Source organism: Herpailurus yagouaroundi, unplaced genomic scaffold (genome assembly GCF_014898765.1).
Source record: "Herpailurus yagouaroundi ecotype Mexico unplaced genomic scaffold, PumYag 184, whole genome shotgun sequence".
In the NCBI taxonomy this organism is placed as follows: domain Eukaryota; kingdom Metazoa; phylum Chordata; class Mammalia; order Carnivora; family Felidae; genus Herpailurus; species Herpailurus yagouaroundi.
In genome coordinates, this window is record NW_024412415.1 from 9,423,526 (window position 1) to 9,448,417 (window position 24,892).

Here is a 24,892-nt window from a genome sequence, read left to right on the forward strand (position 1 = left end):
TAGCATGTTCAGCTGTCCTCTCTTTGCTTCAAGAGTCATCTAGAGGAATGGAGAAAAGTCACAGCAGAAATATTTTGCAGTATAGAGCGATGAGAAACATACTTAGATCTTTGGGTTGTAGGAATCTTAATTCCTATCCCCAGGCTTAAACAGGTGTTTCCTGTGGACCAGCTTGCCCTGGCTATCTGGGTTCCTTTTCTTCACTTTCCTTACAGTTTAACACCAGCTGTTGGAATTCCTCTTCCAGCTCCAGTAGGTTGTTCTTTGGGTCAGTAGTTCCTAAGCTCTAGTTCAGTGCTGATTACTCCCATATGAAGTTTTAACCAGCCTGTAGCGAAAATGTTGGTGCAAGGTTACCAATTGCCCTTAATTTTTGGTGTTCTGTTTTTTTGGTGTTCAGTGTCCTTTTTAAAAAACATGAGATATAATTCATATACCATAAAATTCATGCCTCCAAAGTGTATAGTTCAGTGATTTTTTTTTATATTTACAAGGTTGTGCAGTCATCCTTACTAATTCCAGAACATTTCATCATCCCAAAAAGAATAAATGCCCTTTTTAAAAATTAAATGATAGTGAACATTATTTATACATTTTTTTAAGTTTGCAAAGTAAAATTTTTAGACATGTATATGTGTGTCTGTGAGCATGTACATGTATATTAAATGTTTTATTGGCCGTGAAATCTGGGAACCACTACTCTGAGAGACATCTGGGCTTCCTGTGTCCAAATCTGGGAAGGTTAAGAAGAAACAGTTTATAAGAATGTGCATAGTGTTCAGCTCTGATCTGGAGCCTTTTTTTCTGGTCACCGACTTCACAGGCAAACATCTGTGTTCTGATGAGGAAGACCTTTCTGTGAGAAGTTTGTTTTCTTTTTCTTTTTTTAAATTTTTTTATTTATTAAAATTTACATCCAAATTATGTTTTCTTATTTAACAAAATCTTTGCTGATTTTAATTAAGAATTGTAGCTATTTTGTTATTATTTTATAGATTTTATTTTTAAATAATCTGTACATCCAGCATGAGGCTTGAACTCACAACCCCAAGATCAAGAGTTGTATGCTCCGCCAGCTGAGCCAGCCAGATGCCCAGCTATGTTATTATTTTGAAAAGGAATGAAATGCTAGTAGATACCTATAAGATACAGCATATATTAACCAGAATTGCTGTGTATAAAACAGGTGAAATGAGAATTGTCCTACTTAAATTAGGGGTAGGGACCAGAATCTTATTCATTTAACTGTCCTCATTACTCAACACTGGCTCTCAAGATGCCATCATAGAATAATAAGAGCTCAAAGATCATGTTTAGAAATCACTTAAGAAATAAGCCTTTAGACTTTGCGGTATGGTGGCCTGATCAAGATATAGGCTGGTGGCAGCATCCTAAAACCATGCTGAAATAGCCTCTTGAAGGCTAAATTTGAGTCAGCGCTGACATTGTAAACCCAAGACTGTCAAGTGATGACAGCTAACGCTAGCAGCACAATTGTGCACATGTAGAAAGAGACTCAGTGGAGCTCCTTGGCATGGTCAAGGTCTTAGAGTGTCAGAGGTAGAACTAGATCAAGAATTAGAACCTTCTGATTCTTGGCTTAGTGTTTCCCCTACTTTTTTCCAAATCTAATATGTTGCCTTTTTTCACAATGTAATTTTGAAAAGATGTCCCCATTTTTCAAAATGTAATTACGTGCCTTGTTCTACATGTCTTTAGTTTTCTGGAAATCTATAATGAACGAGTGCGGGATCTGCTGAAGCAATCTGATCAAAAAAAGTCCTACAGTCTGCGGGTCAGGGAGCACCCAGAGATGGGGCCCTATGTACAAGGTGAGCCACTGTGGTCCTGGAAGTCTGAGACCAAACTGAATTCTGAGAAGCTTTCCTAATTGTCACTGATTCATTTAACAGATGTATAGTGAATACTTACTATGTGCCACCTGCTGTACTAGATGCTGGATATATAGAAATAAACAAAAAAGACAATCCTGCCCTCAGAGGCAGGCTTATAGTCTTGTGGGGGGTGAGGCAGAAAACAAACAATTAAAGTAGTGATAAAAAGCTAATAAAAAATAAATAGATGTCATGATGGAAAAGAGCATTGGGCAGTGTAGGCAGTCCATCTGCATAGCGTGGTCAGGAAACACTTATGTGAGGAGATTCAGAAGCCAGTCACGTGAAGAATGGTGTAGCAAGGGGAAGAGTGACTCAGGTAGAAGCAGCACCGTGAGCAAAAGCCCTGAGAGAAGGGCTGGGTGATTACAAGGAGACCAATGTGTCTAAAGCATGGCGGAGGAGAGGGAAAGTGGCATGGTATAAGGTTGGGTCTGTGGTGCCAGGTCCAGCAGGGCCTGGACTGACTCCCAGGTCAGGCATTCTCCTTTTCTGAGTACTTTCTCTTCCACTGGTGGTGATAGGGAAATGAGGAGATGTCACACATAGCACGGGTCAGAACTGCTTCCTCATTGAGTGCTGATACTTGGTGTTTGGTACCATTTGCCTTATTCCATTAGGCTAGATCTTAATATTATGTAGAAACAGTTGTGTTCTTTTGTGGAGGAAGTTTTTACCCTTTCAGGCCGTTATAAAAATAACACTCAAATTCTATGCTCCTATTCCTTCAGAGATAAGCTAATTTAAGTCCTGACAAAAGAGAGTTATATCAGACATCAAGAGTTGGTCTCTTCTTTGACCAGGGCATGACCAGTGGAGGTGTACCAGTCACTGATTCTGCTACCTTTGTCTTTTCCTAAATGTTCCATCATAAACAGCAGCCTGGAAACAACAAAAATGCCATTTGCTTTCCTAAGAGCCAGTGGAGTTTACTCTGTAAAACTGTGTGGATATGTATTTCTGTGTAAAACAATACTTTGAGGGCAGACCAGGCGTTGATGCAGTAGTGTCACAGTTTCTCACCTTTGTGTTTTATTTTAGTGTGTGTGTGTGTGTGTGTGTGTGTGTGTGTGTGTGTGGTGGGGAAGTAGAGGAAACCTCAGACACAGTCCAGTTGTTCCCATTGCACAAAGGCTAAAATGAATCTATAAGAAGCTAGGGGATATTCCCAAATCACACAGCTCACTGGGGCATGGTTGGAACTGGGAACATTGCCTAGAATAGGAGGAGATGAGTGGGACAGAATCCTGTACATCAGGGAGACCTGTGATCATAGATTTTTTGATTGGCATTGCACCTGAAACCCGGACAAGGTAGGAACTTATGCATAGTCATTCAGCTTGGGTCATATACCCAAGGTCAGTGACAGGAACTGGACTAAAATCTCAGGGCTCTTTTGGATACCTTCATGGAGTGAACCCTCAGGGGGAGGGTGGATGGCTGGTAGGAAATAATTCTAACCCAGCAAAAAGTCTCTTAGATCCTTTGGGTTACATGTTTCTTAAAGTTGATCGGCATTTTCTCAAATCATGACAAATAAAGGTCAACATTCTTCCCATTTCTCAATGAAGGAGCCTTGAACTTAAGTTGTACAGAACCAGCCTTGGAAGCTAAGACTCTGAATAGTCACACTGAACTATTATTCCCCTTACTACTCTCTGATGGCATTACAGCAAACTTTTTACTTTTAGTTTTTTAAACATTTGCTTTCTTCATTTATTTACATTATCTGCCTACCTGCCTGCCTATATACGTGTCTGTGTACCTCCATCTTTGGGCTCATACATTCTGTGAATGTGATTCCAAAGTGGAAAGTGGTTTCTGCTTTGAAACCAATTCTCTGGGAATTTATTGAGTACCTACTAGATGCCTATACTATTCAGGGTGCCATAGGAAATATGAAAATATAAGAAGTTACACTTCTAGTTCAGAATTGTGAGCTGAAGCTTGAGAGTTGTCTAAATCAAAGGAAAGGAAGGGGGTAGCCCATTACCTTCCATTAAAAAGTTTATTAATTAGATGACAGATTAAGTTCAAATCTGAAACGTACAAAGTTCTGCCCAAAGCACACATCAGAGGCTAGTGGTTATAGGGTCTGAAGTATTATCTAAGTGAGAAAAGGACAGTATTATGTTTTTGCCTTGGCCTTTATCTTAACATAAAGGGATAAGGTGCAAAGTAGAAGGTGTTGGAGGTAGGTAATTGGGTTTCTGAAAAAAAATGTTTTTAATATTCTATGTGTTCAATCTACATGTTTTTTTTTTAATTCTTTTTTTTTTTTAATTTAATTCTTAAACCTTTTTTCCTCTTGCCTTTCTGCACTTACCAGGACTTCTGGTACCATATTAAATTAAAGTGCTAGCAGTATTTAATTTTGTCCCCAGAGGAAAGCTTCAACATTTTACCATTAGGTATGATATTTGCAATAGTGTTTGTTTTTAATAAATATTCTTTATCACACACTTATAAAAATATAGCAAAAATATAGGACCAGGTTTAAAAAAAAATTCCAATCTATGGCAAACCAAAACCTTGATAAAGTAAAGATGAATTAGGGGTGCCTGGCTAGCTCAGTTGGAGGAGCATGCGACTCTTGATCTTGGGGCTGTGAGTTTGAGCCCCACCTTGGGTGTAGAGATTAAAAATAAAATCTTAAAAAAAAAAAAGATGAATTACTAGAAAAATGAGAAAGACGTCTTGATTATAAGCTCAAATTCTTTTTACGAATTCAAAAGATATAAAATCACTGGTCATATTGTTATAAAAGTTTTTAAAACTCTCATTTCTGTTTCTTTTTTTTTTTTTTTTTCAACGTTTATTTATTTTTGGAACAGAGAGAGACAGAGCATGAACGGGGGAGGGGCAGAGAGAGGGAGACACAGAATCGGAAACAGGCTCCAGGCTCTGAGCCATCAGCCCAGAGCCCGACGCGGGGCTCGAACTTACGGACCGCGAGATCGTGACCTGGCTGAAGTCGGACGCTTAACTGACTGCGCCACCCAGGCGCCCCTCATTTCTGTTTCTATCTCATTACATACCAGTAACAATTTGAGAACTGGACCCAGTCTTTGGACCAGCTTTGAGAAACATTGCCTTAGCAGATTAAGGGTATTCTCTTTTTTTTCTAAAAGTTTTCCAAGAGTTTTTTTTTTTTTTTTTTTTTTGAGAGGGAGAGAGAGCATGAGCAGGGGAGGGGCAGAGGGAGAGGGAGAGAGGGAGAGAGAGAGAGAATCCCAAGCAGGCTGTGATCTGCCAGCACAGAGCCCAATTTGGGACTTGAACCCACGGATCATAAGACCATGACCTGAGCTGAAACCGTCAGATGCTTAACCGAATGAGCCACCCAGGCACTCCTAAATTTTTTGTTTTTTAACTTTGAAACAAATTAAACTTTTTAAAAAGTTGCAAGTACAGTGTAAAGAACTTTTTTTCTTGAACCATTTGTGAGTGAATTGCGAACCTAATGACCCATCTCCCCTGATTATTTTAGGGTATTTTCCCTCCATTCCTCCAAATAGGAATGTTCTCTTGTATAATCACAGCACAACCACCGAAATCAGGAGATTAACTTTGGCATGTTGCTACCATCTAATCATTAAAACCCATTTAAGTTTCCCTAACTATCCTGATAATTGCCCATTTGAGAATCACAGATTGCATTTAGTTTGTCTCTCTGGGACTCTTTAGTCTGGAAAGTTTCCTTGGTCTCTCTTTAACTTTCATGAACTTTGACAGCCATCAAATAGTATACAATTTTAATGTGTCCCATTACTTATGATTTTTAAGGTGATAGCTGCCAGCCTTTTTCACTCTGAAATTGTTATTTTCCTTTTGTGATCAACAAGTATTTGTGGGGCAGTACTGTGAAATCATGTACATATCCCATCGTCATCTAACTTTCAATTTATTTATTTCAGTTTAGATTCATGGTTTCCTATTTTATCCAATGGGTTATCTTCTTTTACTGTGATTTTTTTATTTTGATGCACTCAGGAATCCTCTTTGAGTACACTTCTGTGACATTTTGACACATCACTGTTATTTTTTGAGCACCTCCTTGTTTTCTAGCACAGAGATATTCCAGGCCCATCTACTTTCTTTGCCTCAGTCTTGGAATCAGCCATTTCTCCCAGGAGTCCTGTTCCTTTTTAGTGGAGAATAATATTTAGAAGCTAGGGTCTGGGTGCTATGTATGCCCAAATGTCCCTCTGAGTGGACAGAGCTAAGTAATCTGTGTTCACACCAGTACCTTTAATTGCAGTCTAACACAACACAGTTCGTTCTGGATTTCTCTCTTTTCATATTTGTAATTCCTTTATCTAACAGGGGAGACACTTCTTTGATCTACCTTCCTACATGTGATCTGTCTCCTTGCCATTGCTGTCCTCTTTCTCATGTGGGTGTCCACCTCGTACACATGCTGGGCTTCTTGAGTCTGTTGTTTAATGACCCTTTATCAGTTGTGGATATTTTTTAGTCATTATTTATTCTAATACTGCTTTTTTCCCACTACTTTCCTTTTATAACTCCACTTACAGGTATGTTAGACCAATTCCTTATCTGTGCTATGATTCTTACCCTCTTGTCTATATTTTTTATATTTTGTCTTTGTGTGCTTTATTTTGGGTGTATGATTCTGACCTATCTTTCTAGTCACTATTTTTTTCAGTTGTATCTAACCTGCTATTAAATTTATATACTGAATTCTTATTTACACTGTAGTACTTTTTATTTCCCAAATCTCCATTTGATCCTTTCATTACAATTTCCAGTTTTCTTTGAAGTTTTATAATCTTGCATTTAGTTCCTTGAAAATAGTAAGCAGAGGGGCGCCTGGGTGGCGCAGTCGGTTGAGCGTCCGACTTCAGCCAGGTCACGATCTCGCGGTCCGTGAGTTCGAGCCCCGCATCAGGCTCTGGGCTGATGGCTCGGAGCCTGGAGCCTGTTTCCGATTCTGTGTCTCCCTCTCTCTCTGCTCCTCCCCCGTTCATGCTCTGTCTCTCTCTGTCCCAAAAATAAATAAACGTTGAAAAAAAAAATTAAAAAAAAAAAAAAAAGAAAATAGTAAGCAGAGTTACTTTAAAGTTACCATAACCCCAAGGTCTGAATTTTTCTTGCATTTATATTGCCTATTATTATTTTTTAAAATTTTTATTTAAAAAAATTCTTTTATGCCAATACCATGCTGTCTTGATGATTACAGCTTTGTAGTAGAGGCTAAAGTCTGGGATTGTGATGCCTCCTGCTTTGGTCTTCTTCTTCAATATTAATTTGGCCATTTGGGGTCTTTTGTGGTTCTATACAAATTTTAGGATTGCTTCTTCTGCTTCGAGAAGAATGCTGGTGCTAGTTTGATTGGGATTGCATTGAATGTGTAGACACCTTTGGGTAGTAGTGACATTTTAACAATATTTATTCTTCCAGTCCATGAGCACAGAATGTTTTTCCATTTCTTTGTATCTTCAATTTCTTTCATAAGCTTTATATAGTTTTCAGCATACAGATCTTTTACATCTTTGGTTAGGTTTATTCCTAGGTATTTTATGCTTCTTGGTGCAATTGTGAATGGGATCAGTTTCTTTATTTGTCTTTCTGTTGCTTCATTATTAGTGTATAAGAATGCGGCTGATTTCTGTACATTAATTTTGTATCCTACGACTTTGCTGAATTCATATATCAGTTCTAGCAGACTTGGTGGAGTCTATGGGGTTTTCCATGTATAGTATCATGTCATCTGCAGAAAGTGAAAGCTTGACTTGATCTTTGCCAATTTTGATGCCTTTGATTTCCTTTTGTTGTCTGATTGCTGATGTTAGAACTTCCAACACTATGTTAAACAACAACGGTGAGAGTGGACATCCCTGTCGTGTTTCCCTCAGGGGGAAAGCTCTCAGTTTTTCCCCATATAGGATGATATTAGCTGTGGGCTTTTCATAAATGGCTTTTATGATGTTTAAGTATGTTCCTTCTATCCCGACTTTCTTGAGGGTTTTTATTAAGAAACGATGCTGAATTTTGTCAAATGCTTTTTCTGCATCGATTGACAGGATCATATGGTTCTTATCTTTTCTTGTACTAATGTGATGTATCACATTGATTGATGTGCGAATGTTGAACCAGCCCCACAGCCCAGGAATGAATCCCACTAGATCATGGTGAATAATTCTTTTATATTGCCTATTATTTTTGCTGGTTTTCATTTATTTATTGCCAGATCTACTTGGATGTTTGGTTTGTTACAATTTTGTGCCAGATAGTGTTGGCTAAATTTTTTTATAGAAATAATTTGAAGGTGTAGGACAATGGTATCTTTCTGTGCAGAAGACTTCTCTTTATTTGTCCAGGTTTCTGCATATGCTCATGATCCAGAATCACCTCAGTCCAATTTAAGTTTTGGCAACGTTCAAAGCTGCGTTGCAAACCCTTCAAAGGCTATGTACTTCTAACTCTTTTATTCCTGTGTTTTAGCCCTTTGGGTTTCCAGCTCAAGTGGTGTTCTATAGGGCAGCTGTGGGTGGGATCTGGACTCCAGTCTGGGTTTCTCTAGACCAGTGAGGTTGTCAAGGGAACTGCTCTGAGTCATATCCCCTCAAGATCTGGCAAATGACCTCAGAGGAAAAGTGTCCCCAGATGCTGGCCTCTTTTCTCTGGGCTTTCATCTTCGCCCAGTATATGGCCAGAAAATTTTTAATATCTGGGTATCCCTCTGTGCCTCAAAACGTACGTCTTTAATATTACTTGTCCAGATTTTTCTAATAGTCTGTACTGGAAGGATTGATTTGTGTTATCTCACTTACCATTACCACAATTTTTAAAACTTTTTATTAGAATTTTGAACACACACAAAAATAGGCTAATATAATGAACCCCCATGTATTCATCACCCAGTTACAATAATCATTAACCCCTGGCCAGTTTTGCTCTACTTATATTCCTGTCTACTTTCCCTCATTCTGTGTTGTTTTAAGGCAAATTGTATATGTCACATCAATTCATCTATAATATTTTAGTATGTAGCCCTAAAAGATAAAGATTAAAAAAAAATAACCATAAAACTAATTATAACATCTAAATAATAATAATTTATTTTTTATTTATTATTTTATTTCATTAAAAAATCTTATTTTTTAAATTTTAGCTTATATCCATTATAGTTAACATACAGTGTTATATTAGTTTCACGTAATGATCCAGCAATTCCATACATCACCCAGGGCTCATCGCGATAAGGGTACTTACAATCTCCATCACCTATTTCACCCATCTCCCCAACCACCTCCCCTCTGATAACCATCAGTTTGTTCTCTATAGTTTAAGAGTCTGTTTTTTTTTTGGTCTCTTTTTTTCCCCTTTGTTCTTTTGTTTTTTTTCTTAAATTCCACATATGAGTGAAATCATATGGTGTTTTTCTTTCTTATTTCACTGAGCATTATACTTCTTAGCTTCATCTATGTTGTTGCAAATGGCAAGGTTTCATTCTTTAAAAAAATTCTTTTAATGTTTATTTATTTTTGAGAGAGAGAGAGAGAGAGCGAGCGAGCATGAGCAGGCAGAGAGAGGGAGACACAGAATCCAAAGCAGACTCCAAGCTCTGAGCTGTTAGCACAGAGCCTGACCCAGGGCTTGAACTCATGAACTGCGAGATCATGACCTGAGCTGAAGTTGGATGCTCAACCAACTGAGCCACACAGGCACCCCAAGATTTCATTCTTTTTTTTTATGGCTGAGCAATATTCCATTGTATATATATATACAGCACAATTTCTGTTTGTTTGTTTTTTTGAGAGAGAGAGAGAAAACAAGCAGGGGAGAGGGGCAAAGGGAGGGAGAAAGAGAATCCCAAACAGGCTGTATGCTCAGTGTGGAGCCCAATTTGGGGCTTGATCCCACAACTCCATGTTCATAACCTGAGGTGAAATCAAGAGTAGGATGCCCACTGACTGAATCACCCAGGCGCCCTTATACCACAATTCCTTTATCCATTTGTCTATCGATGGACCCTGGGCTGCTTCCATATTTTGACTGTTGTAAATAATGCAATAAACAGAGGTGCATATATCTTTTCAAATTAGAATTTTTGTGTTCTTGGGGCCCCTGAGTAACTCAGTCAGTTGAGTATCTGACTTCCACTCAGGTCATGATCTCACGTTTGGTGAGTTTGAGCCCCATATCGGGCTCTGTGCTGACAGCTCAGAGCCTGGAGCCTGCTTCGGATGCTGTGTCTCTCTCTCTGCCCCTCCTCTGATCATGCTCTCTCTCTCTTTCTCTCTCTCCCTCTCCAAATAAAGAAACATTAAAAAAAATTAAAAAAAAAGAATTTTTGTATTCTTTGAGTAAACAGTGGAATTATTGGGCCATATGGTAGTTCTATTTTTAATTTTTTGAGGAACCTCCATACTGTTTTCCATAGCGGCCACACCAGTTTACATTCCTACCAACAGTGCACGAGGGTTCCTTCTTCTCCGTGTCCTTGCCAACAGTTGTTGTTTCTTGTGTTTTTGATTTTAGCCATTCTGACACGTGTGAGGTGATATCTCATTGTGGCTTTACCAATAATTTCTTAAAATAAAGAAATCCAGGGGCGCCTGGGTGGCGCAGTCGGTTAAGCGTCCGACTTCAGCCAGGTCACGATCTCGCGGTCCGTGAGTTCAAGCCCCGCGTCAGGCTCTGGGCTGATGGCTCAGAGCCTGGAGCCTGTTTCCGATTCTGTGTCTCCCTCTCTCTCTGCCCCTCCCCCGTTCATGCTCTGTCTCTCTGTCCCAAAAATAAATAAACGTTGAAAAAAATAAAATAAAATAAAGAAATCCAGTCAGTGTTGAAATTGCTTTGCTAATTTGTAGCCTAATTGTATTCAGCAATGAGCCAGTGAAGTTACTTTTTTTCCTGAATCTCTGACTCAGTTGTGAAGGCACTTTTTGATTTGGTCACTAACAACCCATAAAGACTTGCTTTCATATCCTTAAGCTCCTCTTTACCTATCTAAAGCCTACCTATTCTGTGACTAAATTCAAGTCTCACTTCCTTCATGGAGCCTGCCCTGGCCACTCCTCTGATCGCCTTAGCATTTATTATCTCTTCTACTCCTATGGCATTTGGCCATATGGTTTTGTATAGTATAACTTCTTACGATTGTAAACTGTGTTTGCATAGGGACATGTGTACTGTATGTTTTGCATGCCAAATTGAGTCTGCTGTCTGGTGGGGTGCATAGCATCTGTTTACCTCAGAAATTTTGTGAGGGCCAAATGTGAGGGAATATAAAATCTTTTCTTATACTCTATGTAGCTAAATTGTAAGGAATTGCTGTTGTTTTTGTTGTTGTTAGCAGAACCACTGTATGAATTCTAGACTATATTTTCTGTGAGGGCAGAGACCTGTGGTTCCAGAGCCTATCATAATGCCTGACAATAGGCTTCCAATAAATATTTGTGGATTTAATTTATTATCTTAATGAATTTAGTCAAGGTCTCTTATTCTTGTCTATCAAATTATATAAAATAGGATAAAGTTAATGACCTACAGGAAGAAGTTAAACTTTATCAAACATTTTATTTATTTTGTTTTTTCCTCCCTCACAAATCTGATAGGTTTATCTCAACATGTAGTTACCAACTATAAGCAAGTAATTCAACTCTTGGAGGAGGGAATAGCAAACAGGTAACAGGTTTATTTGTTGCTGTCCTTCTTTCAGCCTCATTCATCTTTCCTGTGTTCTCATCTCCCTTTTGGAGTCTATGATTATACTTCTCTCTGTAGCTTCCCACATTCACCATCAGGAGACCTTTCTCAGAACAGTAATGTACCCAGCGGAAGGGGCAGGAGCTAAGATTTCATGCATTTCTCACTAGTAGATAGGCTGGAGTTTGTTCTGGATATAATAATATTAGGCAGTAAGCCCAGAGTTACTCTGTGCTTTGTCTTATAATACACAGCTTTTGCTATTTTGACTAAAGAAAGATTCTTGCCTGCATTGTTCTTTCTGTAGGCTTGATAGAGATAAGAACCAGTATAGTTTAAAATGTTTCAGAAAACCATTTTTCTTCTAGTTTGATATATTTGTAAAGGATACCTAAAAAAAGACTGTTTTGAATCTGCTATGAATAAGTGCTGTAGACTCTCCTAAAAGCTATTGTAAATTGTGATAACATTCCATATCGTTGGTTACTAGGAAATACTGAGACTGTTACTAGTATATGCCTGAAAGAACAGACTTTTTTACCTGGGAAAAATGTTGGGATTTAGTCTTCTATTTACCCTATTAATAGCATGTCCAAGTTAATTGACCATAAAAGAAGAACTTTATTTTTTAATTTTTAAATGTTTTACTCATTTTTGAGAGCATGCAAGCAGGGGAGGGGCAGAGAGAGGAGGACAGAGGATCCTAAGCAGGCTGTGTGCTCACAGCTGTGAGCACGATATGGGGCTTGAACTCAAAAACCCTGAGATCATGACTTGAGCCAAAGTCAGATGCTCACCTGACTGAGCCACTCAGGGGCCCCAAAAGAAGAACTTTAAGTTTGACATTCTACTCCTTGGGTTTCATGGAACTATCCTGGAGGCACTTGACTCTGGTCTTCAGGATACCCTGTGTCCCTTGATCTTTAAGTGTCAGGCTTCACTTTTTCCTCTTTATCCTTGAATCATGAGACCTGTCTTTGGAGTTTGACTCTTCTTCCATTCCCCAGCTCCTCTGAGAACAGAAGTCAGTAAGATGGTCTTAAACTGAAACATGATTGACTTAGATTTAGATGAAGGGAAGACTCTTCTGACTTTAAGGATTAATATTTCAATGAATTCTAAAAGAGGTTATGCATTCCACCTTGCTTAAGTATGACTTTGACATAATTCAGGATCTCATTTCAAATCCCTTTCTGACACTACAACATTAATACTTAGTGTTTAATCACGTTTTACTTTTTCTTTGAGGCTTCTTCAACAAGCTCTCTATTTCCTCTTGTTTTCTTTAAATGGGTCTATTTTGGGGATATTCTTCCAGGTTGGCGACACTCTAGTATTCCCCTTTTCAACTCTGATTTTTGCTGCTTTTGCTTAAAAATGTCCTAATGTGGTTTAATATGACGCTACACTGCCTTTTATTCTCAGATATCCATACCTAGAATGCTGCTTCTGCCATCTTTGGACTGCTCTCCTAACTAAACTGGACTAAATGGATGTTTTGTGATTCTCACCTGTGAACCTCGACACTAACACTTTTTGTGTTCCCCATGGATTCTTAAGGATCCACCGTGCATAAACAATACCTATCCTAATTGTCTTCCTTTATGTACACAGAATCACAGCAGCCACTCATGTTCATGAAGCCAGCAGCAGATCCCATGCCATCTTCACTATCTACTATACACAGGTTGGTTACCCCTTTATTTGCTTAGATTTCTTCCTTTCTCAGTCCCTTTTGACGGCTTTCTTGTCTTTTCTTACTTCTTTTCCTTTCTTCTTACCTTTCCATTTACAGGTCCTTTACTGTGATCTAATGTCACAAGGAGGACCTACATACAATCTACTAAGCTCTACACCAGAAAGGGTGGAGGCAGTTTCATAAAAACTAATCAAAATATCTTCAACTTATATTTACTTTTAACATTTCAAAGCACTTTTATATCTATGTGATCAATATGAGCATTTAAAACAAGCAAGGGGCACCTAGGTGGTTCAGTTGGTTAAGTGTCCAACTCTTGATGTTGGCTTAGGTCACGATCCCATGGTTTGTGGGATCGAGCCCCATGTCGGGCTCTGCACTGGCAGCACAGAGCCTGTCTGAGATGCTCTCTCTTCCCCTCCCAACTCTCTCTTCCATGTACTCTCTCTCTCTCAAAATAAATAAATAAACATTAAAAAGATAAAACAAGGAGCGAGACTGAAATAAATATAAGCGTTAAAATGAAAAGGTTGAAGATTTACTTCTATTATGATGGAGTAAAGAGATCAACAAATCCTATCCCTCAAAAGCAACTATAAACCTGATCAAAACTGTCAAAATAACCATTTCTCCTCTCTAAAAATAGACCAGAGTCATATAATAAACCACACATTTGTTTAAGAAAACTACCAAATTGCAGGTAAGAATAGTACAAACCTGTGGTGTGTTGCCTTAGGCTGTTACTATCCCCACCTGTCTCTGTCAGTGAGGTAGTTGAGTGAGGGAACAGAAGGCCATGAAATCCAGCACCTTTGTTGCTACCGCTGCTAGAGGAGTTCACATGATTTGGACCTTTTTCAAGTTAGAGTGGTGCTCTTGATGGCAAGGAACAGGAGATCAATAGCTCCCTTAAGACTGAGGTTGTGAGTCTGTTTCAGGCAAGAAATGAACTGGCAAATTACCTGGGGATTTAACAGGAAGTTCTGGAAGATGATGCAGCCATAGCAGACTTGATAAGATCTTCACATATCCTGTATTGAACAGAACCTAAACCTAAAACTGAACTTTTAATGCATTCCCCAGCCCACACATAGATCCATTAACAGAGAATAGAGATTTTATTGGCTCAAGATGCTTGATTATAATTTATGACCTGTATTTTGTTGAATACTTAGCTACGTAGACACAGAATGGCCCCCAAAAGGCCAAGCTTAGAGGTAAAAACAACTAAAGGAAAAAACTGAACAGAGAATTCTTTGGCTATATATTGCTGGGGAGGCAGATTTTAGAGATTTTTAGCCTAGGCAAGTTACGAGAGAAACCCAACAACCACTGCCACTTTCAAGAGGAAAAAAAATAACAGAATTCAGAGTTGTTACAGTATGTTATCTAAAATGGCTAGTGTTCGACCAAAAATTTAGACATGCAAAAGCAAGTAAGAAACTACAACTCATGGCCATGGGGGAAAAACAAACAAACAAACAAACAAACAAACAGTAACAGTCAGTAGAAATTGATTCTAAGTGCTCCAGATGTTAAATTGTTTAATGATGCCAGTGACTCTAGAAAATTTCAATAAAATCCTAGAAATTGTTGTATAAAATGGGAGTCCCAGAATTGAGCTGTATAATAACTGAAACAAAAAAATTTACTGGTGGGACTCAAGTAGATATGAGATGGCAGAAGAATTACTGAACTTGCATACAGACAAGTAGAAATCAAACATTTTGAAGAAAAGAGAGTAAAAAGATTAAAGAAAAAAGTACAGAGCCTCACAGACCTGTTGGACCACAGCAAATGTGTTAAGTGTAATGGACATCCCAGAAAGACATAAGAAAATAAGCATAAGAAAATTTTGAAAAATAGTGGCCAAAAATTCCAATATTTGTTGAAAATCATTAATGTACAGATAGAAGTATTTTGAAATCTCTGAGTAAAATAAATATAAAAAGATTCATACCTAGACACATCTTAGTCAAATTATTGAAAGACAAAAAGCAAATCTTGAATGCAGCTAGAGAAAAATGACTCAGGATATATGAGAACAATTACATGATTAATGGACAACTCACCAGAAATATTGGACCCCAGAAAACAGAGTACTGAAAGGAAACTGTCAACCAAGAATTCTCTATGCAGCAAAACTAACTTCCCAAAATTAAGATGAAATAAGAACATTCCTAGATAAAAAAGAAAAGAAAAAAACCGCCAGAATTTATTGCTAGCAAGCCTACCTTACAAGAAAACCAAATGAAATGTTTCATGCTGAAAGAAAGTAATATCAGTAACCTAAGTCTACAAGAAGAAACGAAAAGTTTTGAGGACAGGAAATATGTGGGTTAATATAAAAAGCTACATAAATATATTTATTTTTTCTTCTAATGTTATTAAAAATAAGATTGTATAAAACAATAATTATAATGCTGTATTATAATCACTATACATTACATACATTGTCATACATATTGACACTAATAGGACAAAGGAGTAGGAAGGAAAAGGAGATCTATTCAAGCAAAGTTTCTATATTTATAGGAATTAAGTTAGTATTGTTTTGAAGTTGATTGTGATAAGTTGTGATGCATGTTGTAATCTGTAGAGCAATCACTAAGAAAGTAGCTAAAAAATGTAATTCAAAAATCAGAAATTTGGGGCTCCTGGGTGGCTTGGTCGGTTAAGCGTCCAACTTCGGCTCAGGTCATGATCTCACGGTCCGTGAGTTCGAGCCCCGCGTTGGGCTCTGTGCTGACAGCTCAGAGCCTGGAGCCTGTTTCGGATTCTGTGTCTCCCTCTCTCTCTGACCCTCCCCTGTTCATGCTCTGTCTTTCTCTGTCTCAAAAATAAATAAATGTTAAAAAAAAAATTAAAATCAGAAATTAAAATGGCATACTAAAAATAATTATTTAACACACAAAAAGGCAATGAAGAGAGAACGGAGGTGTAAAAAATATATGAGACATTTGGAAAATAAATAGAGTAGAAATAGTTTTGAACACATCAATAATTCCATTAAGTGTGATTGGATGAGAGTATAAATTGTCAGATTGGATAAAAACAGAACTCAACAGGGGCGCCTGGGTGGCGCAGTCGGTTAAGCGTCTGACTTCAGCCAGGTCACGATCTCGCGCTCTGTGAGTTCGAGCCCCGCATCAGGCTCTGGGCTGATGGCTCGGAGCCTGGAGCCTGTTTCCGATTCTGTGTCTCCCTCTCTCTCTGCCCCTCCCCCGTTCATGCTCTGTCTCTTTCTGTCCCAAAAATAAATAAACGTTGAGAAAAAAGAAGGGAAAAAAAAAAAAAAACAACAGAACTCAACTATATGTATGCTGTCTACAAGAAACAGCCCTTAGAGCCAAAGATACAAGTATGTTGAAAGTAAAGGGATAGAAAAATATACACCATGCAAATAGTGACCATAAGAGACTTACAGTACTATGTTAACGTCAGGCAAAAAATAAATTTTAAGACAAATACTATAGACAGAAAGGGACATTTAATAATGATAAAAGGTCTGTACATCAAAAAGATGTAACAATTAGGGGCGCCTGGGTGGCTCAGTTGGCTAAGGGTCCGACTTTGGCTCAGGTCATGAACTCATGGTTTGTGAGTTGGAGCCCTGCATTGGGCTCTGTGGAGCCTGGAGCCTGCTTTGGATTCTGTGTCTCATTCTCTCTCTGCCCCAACCCCACTTGTGCTCTGTTTCTCTCTGCCTCTCAAAAATAAACAAATGTTAAAAAAAAAGTTATAACAATTATACATGTATGTGCTTCCAACAGTAGAGCTCTAAAATGTAAGAAGAAATAGGAGAAATAGTTCAGTTACAGTAGTTGGAGATTTCAGTAATCCACTTTCAGTAATTGGTAGAACAACTTGGCAGAAATCGGCAAGGATATAGAAGATTTGATCAACATTATTAACCAATGTGACCTGACATTTAACACTTAACATCTACAGAATACATTTTCTTTCTTTCTTTTAAAGTAAGCTCCACTCCCAAGTGGGGCTTAAACTCCCAACCCTGGGATCAAGAGTCAGATGCTCCACCGACTGAGCCAGCCAGGCGCCCCTAGAATACATTTTCTAGTGCACCTAGCCCATTCTCCAGGATAAACCATATATTGAATAAAGCTAAAGTATGCAGTTGTAAGATAATAAGTTCTGGGGATGTAAAGTACAACTTTATGACTAGAGTTAACAATGATATATTATTATTTGAAACTTGCTAAGAGATCTTAAAAATTCACATCACAAGGACAAAAAAATTGTAATCGTGTGAAGTAATGGATGTCAAAACTTATTGTGGTAATCATTTTGCAATATATACATATATCAAATCATTGTTATACATCTTAAACTTATGCAATGTATATCAATTATATCTCAATAAAACTGGAAAAACAAATTATGGCACATTCACATTTAATGTTCTCTACCTTACAAAAATGATACATCAACTAATCATAATATGTAGGACTTTAGTTGGATTCTGATTCAAAGAAACTAAAAAAAAATTGAATAGGAAATTTGAACAATGACTAGATATTTGATGCTCTGAGGAATTGTTGATAATGTTCTAGGTATACCGATGGTATTGTGGTTGTGTTTTTTAAGGGTTTTTTAGAGATGCATACTGTAATATTTGCAGTTGAAATTGTAGTGATGAATTGACTTCACAATAATGCGGGTGGTGAAATAGTGGGGATATAAGCAAAGTGAGCCTGGCCATACATTGACAGGTGCGTGAGAACTCATTATACTGTTTTTCTACTGTCCTATATGTTTGGAATTTACCCTAATAAAAATATTTTTAAGGTAAAAATAAAAGGCTAAGACAGTGTGGCATTAACATTAAGATAGACAAATAGATCCATGGAATAGAAGGGAGTCCAAAATAAATCTATGTACAGGCAACTGCCTTTTCACAAACTTGTCAAAGACAATTCAGTGGAGAATGTATAATCTTTTCAACAAATGGTGGTAGGACAATTGGATAGCTATATGTTAAAACAAAAAAAAAACCCCTACAAAACCAACAAAACAAAACAAAACCCACACCAAAACCAGAAGAAAACAACTGTAATCCATACCTTGCACTTTATCCAGAAATTAACTCCAACTAGACCATAGATATAAATGTAAAGCCTGAAACTATTAAATTTGAAGATAACTTGGGAGAACCTTCGTGATACTGGATTAGGCAAAGGGTTTTTTGATAAATTGAATTGAACAAAAGAACAAGTTGAAATTTGTAATTGGTCAAAATTTAAAACATTTCTTTGAAAGACATTATTAAGAGAATTTTAAAAAAGCCACAGATAGGAAAAATATATCTGTAAAACATACCTGATAAAGGACTTGTATCCATAATATATATAGAACAATCTAAACTCATTGTAATAAGAAAACAACTTACAACAGTGGGCAAAAATTTTAGGCCAGCACTTCACTAAAGAAAATATATAGATGGTTATCAAGCCCTTGAAAAGATGCAGACATCATTAATCATTAAGGGACTGAAAGTTAAATGAGATACCACTATCCACCTTTTAAAATACCTAAATTTATTTATTTTTAAATGTTTATTTATATTTGAGAGAGATAGAGACAGAGTGCGAGCTGGGGAGGGGCAGAGAGATGGGGAGACACAGAATCTGAAGCAGGCTCCAGGCTCCACAGAGCCCAATGTGGGGCTTGAACTCATGAACTGTGAGATCATGATCTGAGCCAAAGTTGGACGCTTAACTGACTGAGTCACCCAGGCATTCCTAAAATACCTAAATTTAAAAGAGTGATTGTACTAAATCATGACCTGCTATGTAGGAGCTGAAGTTCTTGTCAACTATATTACCAGTTGGAATATAAAATGGTACAACTTTGGAAAAGAATGTAAACATGTATCTACCGTATGATCCAGCCATTCCATGCCTAGCTATTTTTCCCAAGAGAAAAGAAATGGTATGTTTGTACAAAGACTTGGACTCAAATATTCATAGCAGCTTTACTTGTAATTGCTCAAAGCTGGACATGGTCCAAATGTCAATCAGGAGGTGAAGAAGGGATAAGTTGAACCTGATATATTCATATAATGGAATATTACTCAGCAATAAAAAGGAATGAACTCTTGATACATACCTCAACATGGATGAATCTCAAAACAGTTATGCACAGTGAAAGAAGCCAGACATTGTATAATTCCATTTGTATGAAATATACTGAGAAGACAAATTTAAAAATTTTTAGTGTTTATTTTTGAGAGCATGAGCAGGGGAGGGGGAGAGAGAAAGGGAGACACAAAATCTGAAGCAGGCTCCAGGCTCTGAGCTGTCAGCACAGAGCCCTAGGAGGGGCTCAGATCCATGAACCACGTGATCATGACCTGAGCTGAAGTTGGACAGTTAACGGACTGAGCCTCCCAGGCGCCCCTGAGAAGACGAATTTATATGTAGAAAATTGATGAGTGGTTGCCTGGGGAAAGGGATAGGAATGGAGATTGATTGTGTTCTGACTTGGGGGAACTGGGGGAGTTATTGGAAATGTTTTAAAACTGGATTTTGGGGCACCTGGGTGCCTCAGCTGTTTGAGTGTCTGACTCTTGATTTCCACTCAGGTTATGATCCCAGTATTGTGGGATCAAGCCCTGTGTCGGGCTCTATGCTGAGCGTGAAGCCTACTTAAGATTCTCTCCCTCCCCCTCTCCCCCTCTTCCCTGCTCACACATGCTCGCCCTTTCTCTCTCTAAAATGAAAAACATCCCCCACCCAAAAAAAACCCTCCTGGATTTTGGTGATCGATGCACAACATTAAAATGAAACAACAAAACCCTACACTTAATTTTTTTTTAAAGGAAAAATAGGTTTTTTCTTGAGAGCTGGATGCTCCTGAATTGAGAACATAGGTAGAGTGCTTGCCCTAGTAAGTGAACATGCTGTGACTCCAGTTGGGGGCCCTGCACCTGCTGTGGATCTCTACTGATGAGAGTCAGTCCCCAGGAGGGGAGTCAAGCATTTGCCTGCTAAATTGTACTAAAATTTCTGGTACCTCTGAAAATTGTGCTCAGAGGACCTCATGGGGATTTGCCCACTGTGGAAGTCCTGCTCTATTTTCTTTTAAAAAAATTTTTTTTAATGTTTATTTATTTTTGAGAGACACACACACAACATAAGCAGGGGAAGGGCATAGAGAGAGGGAGACACAGAATCCGAAGCAGGCTCCAGACTCTGAGCTGTCAGCACAGAGCCCAACATGGGATTCAAACCCATGAACCGCAAGATCATGACCTGAGCTGAAGTAGGACATTCAACTGACTGAGCCACCCAGGCACCCCCCTCCTTTTTTTTTTTTTTTTTTTTTTAGTTTTTGTCCTGCTCTATTTTCTTTTTTTTTATTTTTTTATTTTTATTTTTATTTTTTATTTATTTATTTTTTTTGTCCTGCTCTATTTTCAATGAAGTAAGGACCCAGAGCTTACTGATTGACTTATCAAACTTTGAGAGCTCATCTGGTTCAGAGCACATTCATATACAGATTTTTTGAGTGATTTGGATAAAAATCCAGAATATCACCTTGTTCAGGGAGGGTGTCTAAGGGGGAAATACTACACTTTTCCAAATGACAAGCTTTAAATGTGCTTTCTTCCTTAGGCAATCCTGGAGAACAACCTCCCCTCTGAAATTGCTAGCAAGATCAACCTTGTGGACCTAGCAGGCAGGTAATTAGGATTTCAGAGCCAAGGGGAATTAATCCCTTGACCTTGTTCTTGCCCATTTTACAGGGAATAAACTTGTTCCGCCTTTTCCACATATCAGTCATCCTGAGAAAATTACAAAAGAAACAAATTGTTGAATGCCATGTTAAGAAATTATAGTTTTCTAGGGGCTGCAAAATCTCCGATGTCAGGGGTTATAAATCTTAGCTGTTTATTAACATCACCTGGGGTCTTTAAAAGTTCTCAGTGTCTGGGTTTCACCTCTGATCAAATAAATAGCATTATTAGTGGGACCAGAGGCAGTGCAGATGTCAGTAGTTTTTGAAGCTGCCCAGGTGATTCTAGTGTATAGTCAAGATGAAAAACCACTGCTCTAAGTGGAAGTAACCAGTTTAGTACACTTTTTTCTTTGACTTAATATTGGTTTCATGCAGCCTATCATTACTGGAAAAAAAAAAGAAAGCAAGCTTATAAAAATACCGTAGCATAGAGGAGAAGATACGACCTTCTAAGTATTAGAAGAAAGCATGGATTGTAGTCACATGTATATTCAGAGAGAAGAAAGTCTTCTTTCTTCTGTGGTCACACACAAAAGTGTGAGATGAGATAAAGCAAATTTTCTTATTTTAAAACTGTTAATTTATTACTATGGTACATCATTCCCTTAAAAATGAAGTGTTGTCTCTGTCAGCTGCAACTCTGGCATTTTGGGAGAAAAAAATGAAATGCTCTCTGAAAGAAACTATATCAGGCACCTGGAAGTGTGAATCTTCAATATTTCCCATTGACTTAAAAAAGAAATTTAAAACAATTGACAGATAACGACCCAGATACCATAAAGCCATTAATAGGTGAAATTAAAACAGAGATTGGGCAGATGTGAGTATATGAAAAATCTATGCTAATATCATTACTGTAAATGAGCATTAGTTAGCTGAAAGTGCTCTGGCAGCCAAAATAAAAATGTAATGAATTATTTGATTTCTATTGCCTGAGAAGTGGAAGAATGCCAGTTGGTTACAAGATGGTAATACTTTTTCGGGCACTGAATTCTAAAAAGAATTTAACATGTGGGCTTCTTACAAAATGTACAACATAATGGATAGTGTCTTTCAGCAGTATTATAAGGACAGTGTCTTCCTGTTTGTTTTTCTTCTTCTTTTCATTGATTATTTAGTGAAAGAGCAGATCCCAGTTACTGTAAGGACCGGATTACTGAAGGAGCCAATATCAACAAGTCTCTTGTGACTCTGGGAATTGTCATCTCCACTTTAGGTACTTTGCTGATAGACTGGATCATCAGAGTGGGAGGGAGACTTTGGAAAATAACTCCTATATTTTCATCTTGTCAAGCTGGGATAGACATTTACAAGGTTCTTTTTTTATAAACTTAGCTTCTGGGTGAATATCGTAAAAATTGATACTTGTCTGTGATTGAGAACACTATGGTCATCCTCCCATCCCTCTCGTTTCAAAAAGAGAGGAGACTGAAATATCATGTGACTCAGATACTCCATGTCATGAGTCCAAAGTCTAATTCAGGGTTCAAACTTGTAGCATCCTATCATATGCAGAGAGGGATTAGGAAGTGTGATACTTAAATTTGTGTTCTCCAACCATTGTTTTACTGCGTGTGTTTCATGATTCCTTTTTCCCTCCACTTTTATTATTTTTTTGTCTTTAAAGCCCAGAATTCTCAAGCATTCAGCAGCTGCCAGAGCCTCAACAGTGCAGCCAGTGATGGTGGTGACAGTGGGATCCCTAGCTCTCCTTCTGGGACAAGCAGTGGAGGGGGGCCCTCTCGGAGGCAGTCTTATATCCCATACCGGGACTCCGTGTTGACCTGGCTGCTGAAGGACAGCCTTGGCGGCAACTCCAAAACTATCATGGTTGCCAGTGAGTGGGATGCTGGAGCTGGTTCTGTGTTGGGACTGGTACTCTGCCTCAGAGAAGGGGCCATGACCACCTGCTTCATTAAGGGTCTCATAATACAGCATGGACGATAGCAGTAAGGCAAGTGGTTACAGGCTGGGTCGGAAGGGCTTGGCATCGTTTTTAACTTTCTCCTTCTACCTCAGCTGTGTCTCCTGCACATACTAGCTACAGTGAGACCATGAGCACACTGAGATATGCATCTAATGCCAAACACATCGTCAACAAGCCTCGGGTAAATGAGGTGAGACCTTTATTTGAAGTCCTGGTTTGGTATTGTTTTCATTAAGTTCTTTTATTCTCTCACTGATTTCTTTCTCCTTACAGTCACCTCAACCTGCTTGACCTTCTCCAAATAAAGAAAGAGTGAAATTCTTTGTTTCAGAGTCATACCCTTCTCCCATATCTTTACTGACTCCATTTCGGTTGCCTTTTTGAATAGTTTATTTTAGATACTTCTCTGAGGCCATCCCTGGTGTACCACTGCCACCTTAAGGGAGATCATTTAAAAGTTTCTGTGTTTATTGCTTTTATTTTGAGTTTATGTTGATGTATGCTTCTGTTTTATATCTTTTCTTTTTCTTTTTTTTTTTTTAAGTTTGTTTATTTTGAGAGAGACAGAGACAGTGTGAGTGGTGGAGGGGCAGATAGAGAGGGAGACAGAGAATCCCAAGCAGGCTCTGTACTATCATTGTGGAGCCTGACAAGGGGACTATCCCCATGAAACCACAAGGTTTCATAACCTGAGTTGAAACCAGGAGTTGGACGCTTGACCAACCGAGCCACCCAGGCACCCCTGTTTTCTTTCTTTTCTATGCAAACTGCAGTAATTTCTCTGTTTCGGGCTAAAAGGGGCTTGTAAGGAATTTAATAGTTTTGAAAGTTGATTAATAATGAAAAATTCCTTATCTTTGCAGTTTCAGTGAAAAGTTTCAGGGCAGGAATCATAAACTGGTGGCTAGACCTTTATAGCCCATTTATGAACTGTTTTAAAAGGCAATGTAATTAAGTAGGTACTAAATTCAGTCACACTATAGGAAGGCCAACATCTACCACCTATCTGTGCTGCTTTTTGGGTTACCTGTCAACCTCCTGCTCAAGGACACTGATTCTCATACTTGATCAGAATTAACTCCTTGAGGGTTGGTTAAACCACAACTGGGCTCTGGCCCTCAAGAGTTTCTGATTCGGTAGGTGTTGGTGGGGGGCAGAATTTGCATTTCTAACAAGTTTTTAGGTAAAGTTGTTAGGGTTCTGGGATCATACTTTGAGAAGACTGCCTCAGAAGTTACTCCAAAGGAGTAAACCACTTTTTCTGAACTAATTCTCTGTTTTATTTTAAAGCTGGTTGAGGCCTGATATCAATCAGTGGTGACCAAGTTTTTTATGTTTCAGGATGCCAATATAAAACTGATCCGAGAACTCAGGGAGGAGATCAGAAGACTAAAAGCCATGCTGTTGAGCTTCGAACTGGTATTCAGGCAATCGGAACTTTTCTGTACACAAAACCTGCTTTTCTTCTGCATGGAAGCTGAGCTCTGCTGCATTTTGTGCTTTCACTTAAGTGACACTTGTAGGACAGAGTCAGGAACAAAGACAGGACTTAGATTACTCTGATTACCTGAGTAGTTTCGGATGGGGTGGGCATCATCAATATATCATCTTTGCTGTCCAAAGGACAATTGCCTGAATGGCTGTTATTCTGTGTGTAGGAGGATTAAGAGAATGGGCCCCTCCAGAAGAATTTCTTTGAATTTTCCTTCTTTGTACCAAATTGATCCCCAATATTTAAGCTTCTGATTTGTTTCTGATTTTAATGATAAGGTCGTTTTTTTTTTTTAATCTTCCCTTCTTTTCCTTCATAAGAGTAAGGGTGAGACCCATGAAGCACATCTTTCTCTTTGTGCAGAGAAACTTCAGTTCATTGAATGAGGAAAAGGATGAGAATCTGAAGGAGCTGGTTCTCCAAAATGAATTGAAGGTGGG

General features: G+C 38.3%; 1 protein-coding gene across 11 annotated transcripts in view; it reads left to right on the top strand.

Moving 5' to 3' along the window:
* The window catches only part of STARD9 (StAR related lipid transfer domain containing 9), a 123,433-nt gene that overhangs the window by 55,844 nt on the left and 42,697 nt on the right, over nt 1-24,892 (top strand). For 10 of the 11 annotated variants that reach the window (XR_005795789.1, XM_040492409.1, XM_040492405.1 and 7 more), the window contains exons 7-15: nt 1,720-1,832; nt 11,483-11,552; nt 13,188-13,260; nt 20,910-20,977; nt 22,152-22,249; nt 22,661-22,870; nt 23,053-23,150; nt 24,302-24,379; nt 24,816-24,887. Coding sequence is in view for 10 of the 11 variants with exons in the window: in XM_040492409.1 (XP_040348343.1) it covers nt 1,720-1,832; nt 11,483-11,552; nt 13,188-13,260; nt 20,910-20,977; nt 22,152-22,249; nt 22,661-22,870; nt 23,053-23,150; nt 24,302-24,379; nt 24,816-24,887 (880 nt within the window). In the remaining variant the exon portion in view is untranslated. Of the gene's footprint in view, nt 1-1,719; nt 1,833-11,482; nt 11,553-13,187; nt 13,261-20,909; nt 20,978-22,151; nt 22,250-22,660; nt 22,871-23,052; nt 23,151-24,301; nt 24,380-24,815; nt 24,888-24,892 lie in introns of those variants that run through there. The other variant, XM_040492411.1, reaches the window with a different exon arrangement.